Source organism: Sprattus sprattus (assembly GCF_963457725.1).
Source record: "Sprattus sprattus genome assembly, chromosome: 1".
Classification (NCBI taxonomy): Eukaryota; Metazoa; Chordata; class Actinopteri; order Clupeiformes; family Clupeidae; genus Sprattus; species Sprattus sprattus.
This window is the reverse complement of record NC_137920.1, coordinates 37,987,226-37,995,939: the sequence shown is the minus strand read 5'-3', so window position 1 is coordinate 37,995,939 and position 8,714 is coordinate 37,987,226. Positions and strand designations below refer to the sequence as shown.

The window sequence follows — 8,714 nt, the reverse complement described above, 5'->3', positions numbered from 1 at the left end:
ACAATAGAAGAAAAAATGTGCTTTGAGTGCAAAGTGAGGCACTGCCCCTAGTGGTTAGGATAAGTACAACTAAAGTCCTGTGCTAAGGTACTAGAACATACCCTTCATCTACCTATTACCAGAGAATGGAATTGTCAGAATACATCCTTCTACGACCTATCAGACTAACAGAAAATGGAAAATCTGCTTAATTATTCAGGTTAGGTTAACATCCCCTTAAACTCGGAACTATGTGTTCTCAAGAGTTATGCAGCATGCTCAAGTGATCACATTAACTTCATGCAGAATAGCCCTACAATCTGAGAGCATTAGACCAGTCCCAGATAGCAAAAAGACACTGGGCTGGAATGCACCTATCATCAGTGACGGATATGTAGTCTATGGGCAACATGGGCATCAGGGCGCCCGGACAAAAACATTTTAATGGTGAAAATTGCGCAATCAGTTTTCGATTGCTTATTTGCACATAACTTCAGTGGGCATCACGGTGGCTCAGTGGTTAGCACAGTCGCCTCACAGCAAGAAGGCCCTGAGGGCGTATCCTGTTCCCTCCAGGTCCTTTCTGTGCGGAGTTTGCATGTTCTCCCCGTGACTGCGTCGGTTTACTCCGGGTACTCCGGTTACCACCACCATCATAAAGACATGCACCACACAGCGTATGAATGTTGGAATGAATGTTGGTGGTGGTCGGAGGGGCCGTAGGCAGACTGCCACGCTTCCGTCAGTCTGCCCCAGGGCAGCTGTGGCTACTCCCGTAGCTTACCACCCGACTGTGCGACTTTGGGTCATGGAAAAGCGAATAAACAAATAAAAGGTATTATTATTATTATATCATGTCAGCATGTGAGTCAAATGAACCTTGTCTGAGTGGGTGCCCTGGTTTTGGTTTATGTAAGCAGGGCCAGCGGCAATGATGCAAATGATGGCCTGGTCAGTATATCACAAACATAAGTTGACCCTAACCCTATGGAAGCCCATTTCTAAAACTTGAAAAGAAAATGACGTCACATAATGACATAGGCCTACTATCTCATGCCTTAGTATCTCATAATTATGACTTACTATCTCATCATTTTGACTTGCCATCTCATAATTATGATTTATAATCTCATAAGTATGATCTCAGCACAAAATATCTCATAATTTTGACTTGCCATCTCATAATTATGATTTAGAATCTCATAATTATGATCCCAGCACAATATATCTCATAATTATGATCTGTGATCTCATAGGTCTTATCTCAAAATAATGACTTAGTATCTCATAATTAAGACCTGCTATCACATACTATTAAGCAGTGCTGTAGTCTAGTTTTCTGTGGTGGGTATACTGTCTGTGATGGGTCGGTGCCACAGCTCCCCCCTGGCCTAGGTTTTAGTGGAGACATAGGTTTCAGTGGATATACGCAAACCCACAAACGTTTTAGGTGGTAATACGGCGTATACCTGCGTATCACGTAGACTACAGCCCTGCTATTAAGCTCCTCATCTCATACAGCCTACAGGCTTCCTGTGAGGCATGCAGTCTCTTGCAGTGCAATGACTAACAGGTTTCAAGTTGCAGCTGCATGAAAGCTGTCACCTCTGCCACACCAGTGTTGTTCTTCCTGCGCCACAGTTTCTTCTAACTTCAAATCCCCACCAGTTTGCTTTAAACAACCCCACGCAATTTAACCAGTCAAGCAAGGATTTTAGTCAAATCACATTTGAAATTCCTCAATGTGGTCACAATCCATTTGATAGCCTACCTCTGGCTTATGCTTCTTAAATACAAATTGAAAATGAAAAGTTGGATGATAAATAACGGGCTTCCAGTTTCCATACGTCATTTGGAAGAAAGAAAATAAAAACGTGCATAAAGCTGTTTATCTCTATGGTGTAGGCATATGGCCAGAGGAACGTAATCAGTTCAAATACAAATCCTGCCGTAGCTTATGTTTCTAAGTAAGTGATTTCGAAAGGATTCAAGTCTAATGGGTTAAGAAATCGGATCCACGATTTCAAACCGAATGAACTCCCATCTCACAATAGAGCAGTTGATGAGTCATGTTTAAGCAACGGTGGTATTCATTTCACCGATTTCACACAGCACTGCGAGCACAAACTGTTACCGCCCATTTTGCTGAATCACGGTAAGCTCTTAAAGGAATATGTCGAGTGGAACACCAACACGTAAATCGAATGCCTACAAGCTGCAGTGATTTCAACACCATATAACAGAGATTAATTTATATGCAATGAGTATTTTTTTCCCATTCCGAGACAATTCTGAGGATAGTCTGAGAAAATACAAATGTACAAATGTATCCATATTTTGAGAGTGGGTGTACAGCTGTGCAATCTTGAGCATTTGTATGCGTATTTCATTTGGTGTGTATGACCATATAATAATAACCATAGCCTTTAATTATAAACAAAACAAATAATACAAGTTTGGTACTGTACACACATTGCTTTTAGCATAGCCTGTCCAAATAAATATAGGTCTGAAGTGGAGGGAAAGTGCCTTAACTTTAGATTACAGTGCATTCAGAAAGTATTCTGACCCCTTTCAATTTTTTGTTATATGGCATTTAAAAAGCACCTAAAGGACCCTCAGACTGTGAGGGGGGGAGGGGGGGGGGGGGGGGGGAGAGATTCTAATGATGTTAAACTTTTTGGCCTCAATTCTAAAGAACATGTCTGGAGGAAACCAGGCACAGCTATCCTGCCCAATACCATCCCAACGGTGAAGCATGACGGTGGTAGCATCATGATGAAGGGGTGTTTTTCAGTGGCTGGGTCTGGGTGACTGGTTTAAAAACTGAACAGAGCCAAGAAGAAGGGGGTGGGGTTGGGTGTTGGAGAGGGCTGTCTGCAAATACTTTTTTCAACCATGACAGCTGAGCAAACCACACAGCTTCGTGAGAAGGTACAGAGTTTAACGCTCTCCACAAAACACTGCACTCAGAGTTAACCATTTCTAGCCTAAACACCAGTCAGCATAACAGCGTAACAGTTCTAGCCTTAAAGGCACCCAGTGCAACTTTATGTAAACATTCAATGAAAAATAAACATTCAATTTCTAGTCTTTTTTACACGCAGTAAGTTTCAATAACTCCATACCATTACATATCGACATTCAAGGAGCAAAGATGAGACGTCGGTGTGTGGTGAGAACTGATAGAAAATCGTAAACAACAACAATCGCCGGTGGGGAGAGGCCATTTTTCCATTGACTGGAATCCTGCTTTATTTATTGTAGGTTACAAAAAATAAAGAAAATGGCGGCAATTGTTGTTGTTATCGATTTTCTATCAGTTCTCACCACACAACGACGTCTTATCTTTGCTCCTTGAATGGCGATATGTAATCGTATGGAGTTATTGAAACTTACTACGTGTAAAAAAGACTAGAAATTGAATGTTTATTTTTAAGCCTCAAAAGTTGCACTGGGTGCCTTTAACAACAGTCAGCATAACAGTGTAACAGTTCTAGCCTTAACAACAGTCAGCATAACAGCGTAACAGTTCTAGCCTGAACACCACTCAGCATAACAGCTGCTTACAACTACTGAGCCCATGAGATTTACAGGTGAAAAATAGGTGTGATATGAGACTGTGATTTGTCTCCCAGAGGGCTCTTAGTCTCACTGCCTACCAAGTAAACGTTTCCATCAGGACCCTTGAATTCCCAGTGAACCTAATCTACTCTGATAACGCGCAGTACAATTTGCCCATGTCTACTTGTGTACACATTAGTCATGCTTTGGTTTAAAAAAAGAAAAAGAACAAGCAACCTCTGTTCATATCACCCATGTTTGTCCTGAGTCATGGTTTGGAACTGTTCCATTCAGTTCCCGCCTCCCTGTTTTTCCCTCCCTCCTTTCATTCCTTAGGAGGAAAATCTGCCGTGTCATGTTTAGCACTCTGGGCCCTCCTTCTGTTCATCTCTGTGCTGGGTCCTGTGGACCGAGTTTAGCACATGCCCCGCTGAGTCAACCTCTGGACTTCCTGTTTTTCTCAGCTGACAGAGGGAGGGACTATATAAAGAACAAGAGAAGAGATCCGAGCATACCCAACGCTCAGAGACACGGAGCGAGAGAGAGAGAGAGAAGGAGAGAGGGGGGAGCGAGTGCACAAAGACAAAGACACAAAGAGACAAAGCAAACATCGTGAGGACTCAGTACCACTGGGATACTACTGGAGCCCAACTTCCAATTGGATTACATAGGAATTCTGTTTTTAAAGAAGAACTATTTGAGACTAAGTAAGTAGACCCTAACTTTTCTTGTGCAATTTGAAAACTTTCATCATTCTGCAGTGATGTGTGTGTATCAAACGGACCTATTTACATCTGTCATAGCTTTCCACTGACTGATGCCTTTGTTTGGTCTCTGCACAGATCATGACTGGAGAGCTGTGTATTCATGCGAAGGCTGCTGAGATCCACGTGGCTGACAGGTACTACACTCCAGCTCCAGGAACTATGTGTCTCCTTACTACATACGCTGTTCCACATGCAACACAGATAGACTGATATTCACTCTCTCTCTCTCTTTTTCTTTCTTTCTCTCGCCTTCTCTCTCTCTCTCTCAGTGATCTTTCTGAACTGATCAAGGCAGCGACAAAGGACAGCCACACCAGAGCGGAAAACACTGAGTTGATGCGGAGCTACGTGAGGGGGCAGGTCTCGTCATCCCAGTACAAGGTACTGTGCACACCCCCATACAGGGACATTTCAAAAGGGGCTAGTCTCATTTAGACCTCTTCCTAAGCAAGTGCAAAACGTGTAACATTTGTGTTGAATTAACGTTTTGTGAAATTAACTGGGTTTTGGAAAACTTTGATTTGACTGGATAGTCAAAGCATCCTCATCCAAAGGATACTTATCTCAAACTCTTTACTCAAATTCACTTTACAGTGACAGTTATCACCCAGCCAGAGCACACTTTATTATATTTATTATTATTATAATAATAATTATTATTATACCACTAACCTTTTTAAATTTTTTTTTTTTTTTTTTACAATTACCATTTTTATAAATATTACTCACAGTTTGCCATCTGTGTCTCTGCAGTTGCTGCTGTGTTCCCTGTATGAGATCTACCGCGCCTTGGAGGAGCAGTTGGACAGGAACGCGTCACATGCCGCAGTCGCCCCCATCTACTTCCCCCAGGAGCTGGCCAGACTGGAGACGCTGCAGAAGGACCTGGAGCACTTCTATGGAGAGAGCTGGCGCCAGAGGATCATCGTACCCGCTGCCACACTCAGATATGCACAGAGGATAAGAGAGGTACTTCTACTCAATGGCAGCAACACTTGTGGAATGTTATTACACATAGTCCATTAGTCAGTGAGCATCTGTGTAAAATGCAAAAATAGTATTTACAGTGTCATTCCATATTTAAGGAAGATATTAGGGTGAAGTTATGGTGGGGACAGACACAGTATTCTCTCATTTTGTTAGGAGCATACATGTTCTTTTGTCAAATTTTAAAAGTGGTTTGTGACAAAATATGTTATTGCCAAGGCCATGCCTTTGGGCTTATGAGTTGTCTTGACAAGGGCACTGTGGTACGTGACTCTGAAGTGGTTACTCAATCACAAGGTGTTGGATTGATTTAGCAAGAATTTCAACGGCTTAATTTTCAACAGATAGGGGTGCCAATGATACGTGCCGTTTACTTTCTCACACTCCTGCTGTTCAGTGACCTTACTAGTCTAGTTGAGCTGTATTCTGCAGTGTGTGACACAGTCATGCATGTGTGTGTGTGTGTGTGTGTGTGTGTGTGTGTGTGTGTGTGTGTGTGTGTGTGTGTGTGTTGGGCTGGCCCGTCGGGACAAGTGGCAGGCATATCATCTACTATTTAATGAAAATAACTAATTTGATGGATCTGATATAGTGCAGCATACACAAAGGGTGCAGCATACCAACACTGAATAGGACGAGACTACTGTCAATACAGACAGCCGAGCAGAATAGATACCTGTCACTGTCTAGTTGTTTAAGATACATTCATGTTGCTGTAAAACTGTCTGATGATGTTGTCTAAACAACTTGTTTTCTGCTTTGCAAAAACACAGATTGGGGAGAAGCACCCTGAACACCTGGTTGCCCACGCCTACACTCGTTACCTCGGAGACCTTTCGGGAGGGCAGGTGCTGGGGCGCATAACCCAGAAGTCCCTGGGCCTGAAGGGCGGAGAGGGTCTGTCTTTCTTCTCGTTCCCGGCAGTGAGCAGCCCCGGCCTCTTCAAGCAGCTGTACAGGAGTCGCATGAACAGCATCGAGCTGACCCAGGAACAGCGCCAGGGGGTGCTGCAGGAGGCCATCACAGCCTTCGAGCTCAACATCGAGGTGAGTCACTGAAAGCCACTGCCTGGCCTCACCACAAAAGCCAGACATTATAGACATTGTATTCCTGGACTAACAGGATGCTGTCCAATAGCATAGTTGTCCATGCTCAGTAAGGATGGATATTCTCAGACCATCTATAGATGTCCATCTATAAAGTATAGCTCTGTAGCACAGTTATAAATGCATGTGAAATGTATATAGTGTGTGCATGTAGAGCGATGTGTTAAGTTAAAACGGTTTTCTTTTCAGTTGTTTGATGATATTCAGGAGATGCTGAGCATCACAGAGCCAGAGCCGGAGCTGAGACAGAGGCACACTAAACACAGCCACACGCGACTTTTACAAGGTTAGAGTTGTTCCCTTACTTTCTTTCTCTCTCGCTCGCTCCCTCTTTTTATACCTCCCTCTCTCGCTCACACACACACACTCTCATGAGTCTGATTGTCTTTTCTTTCATCAGATGATAAGATGGCAGACCAGGAGCTTCAAATCTCCTCGCCGTGGCTCTCTGCTATCCCGCTCATTAGAATGGTCCTAGGGGTCTGCGTTGCTCTGGCTGTTGGAATGGGCATCTATGCATTTTAAACACGCTCTATGGACTGGTTTTCAGCTCTCCACACAGAAGTGGGTCTGTTCAGATCTTGTGTGTGTGTTGTGCAGACGATGACAGTGTTATGTCTATATCTTCTCTGTCAAACTGGGGGAGAGTACTTCCTCAGTGTTTTTTTATTTCATTGATAATCAATGATGATGTTAAATTAGCTGCACACTATTCATTAACTGTGTCTACTGTAAGAAACCACAGCACTTAACTGATCAGGTAACTTATGCATTGTGTAAATATCCAACTTCCCTTGTAACAGTCAAATTGGTTTGTTTGTTTGTAAATGTATTTTTTAGTAAATATTCTAACATGGAAATATATTTTGTTTTTGAAAACGTTTTATAATAAAAACCATTGTTAACATACTGGACATGCAGACTTGTCAATAATTTGTTTGCAAGAAGGCAAGGAGACACATTCCCCAGTGCAATTTACTACTCAGTGTTCACCTCATGAACAAAGAAACAATCATTACACACTACAATGCAGCTGCAATTCCCCCATCTGTAGGCAATCACAACCTTAATGCTTGTAGAGTCCTTCATGTTTTATGTCCAGTAGAGCTCTCTTCTATAGACAGAGATGTTGCACAATGTTCAAATATGCCCCCATTCCCTGATGAAAACCTGTCCATCCTGTTCATCCTGTTCAAAACAGAACAAACCTCCCCAAAACATACTTTCACATGCTCTCTGTTTTCCGAATACGAATAGGCCTATAGCACTGTTATGCGAGCTAAATCGAGAACTAGACGTAAGGTCAAATTATTGTCATTTACAAGAACATTTGCAAGCTGTCACTACAGGGTATGGTACTTGTCTCCATAGACATATTTTGCGTAATATCTTGGTCGCTGTCTTCCCATCATCTTTCCTTCCGTTCGTTCCGTGCCCACGCTTGCCAAACCAACAGTGCCAGGCGAGGATTTTCACCCGTGTCACCTGAGCCTGTCGACATGCCATCCCGCTTGGAAATGAACAGTCGCCCTGACCACCGCCCTTGTAGCAGTCGGTATGACGTAGCCACCGGGGCCAGAAGACAGGTCCCAAGTCAACCCACTGGTAGCGGAGACTGCATGTTGACGAACGGACGAGCCATTTCCGAAAGGCACTTGCGACATTGTCCGGCAGCGCACTTAAATCCAAACTTTCTGCTTCCATCTCTAACTTTCTCTGAAAACGAGCGGCGCCTTCCGACAGTTCTGGGGAATCGGTGATATTGAATCCCCCCTTGCTTGCGCTCAAGTCTTGTAATGAAGCCACAGTTCGGTCATCGTGAGGTACTGATACTCTGCGTGAAATAGAATCTGGGGATTCCTCAGTAATCCACTCACCCGCATTAGGTGGCCGTTCAACAGACATCCAAAACGGGTCAAAAGAAGAGCCAAGAAGACGAACGAGACGGGTGGGTCGCAGGTGTTTGGGTTTGGGCGCATAATGGTAATCCTCCTCGTTTAGAGACAGGGAGTATGGACGAACTGATTGCGAGGAAAGCGAAAAATATTCTTTGGAACGCAAAAAATACAGTTCTGACTCCATGTCCAGCTTTTGGGGAAGCTCTCCTTTTACCTCAGTTTCTTCATCCCCAGAGGAATAACATGACATGGTGACCAAAATCATCCCAAGTAAAACTCTGTGCGCTCTGCCCAACTTCAGGAATCCACACATTTCCGTGCCAAGAACAGTAAACGAATAAGAAAATTAGATCGAAGCTGTTTAATTTAACAATAGATATACCACGGCTGCTCTTCGTTCTTTTAAATGAAAA

At 43.3% G+C, this 8,714-nt stretch overlaps 2 protein-coding genes across 2 annotated transcripts; one reads left to right on the top strand and one right to left on the bottom strand.

The window, feature by feature from the left end:
* Positions 1–4,070: 4,070 nt before the first annotated feature.
* hmox1b (heme oxygenase 1b) lies at positions 4,071–7,249 on the top strand. Its single transcript, XM_080853372.1, has 7 exons — positions 4,071–4,250; positions 4,386–4,444; positions 4,580–4,691; positions 5,064–5,279; positions 6,071–6,343; positions 6,593–6,689; positions 6,804–7,249. The coding sequence occupies exons 2-7, from the start codon at positions 4,389–4,391 to the stop codon at positions 6,926–6,928; spliced, it is 879 nt and encodes a 292-aa protein (XP_080709498.1). The 5' UTR covers positions 4,071–4,250; positions 4,386–4,388; the 3' UTR covers positions 6,929–7,249.
* Positions 7,250–7,717: 468 nt separating this feature from the next.
* Positions 7,718–8,551, bottom strand: LOC308369564 (noggin-2-like; the record flags this gene model as incomplete). Its single annotated transcript, XM_080844059.1, has 1 exon — positions 7,718–8,551. The coding sequence occupies one exon, from the start codon at positions 8,549–8,551 to the stop codon at positions 7,718–7,720; it is 834 nt and encodes a 277-aa protein (XP_080700185.1).
* Positions 8,552–8,714: the final 163 nt, after the last annotated feature.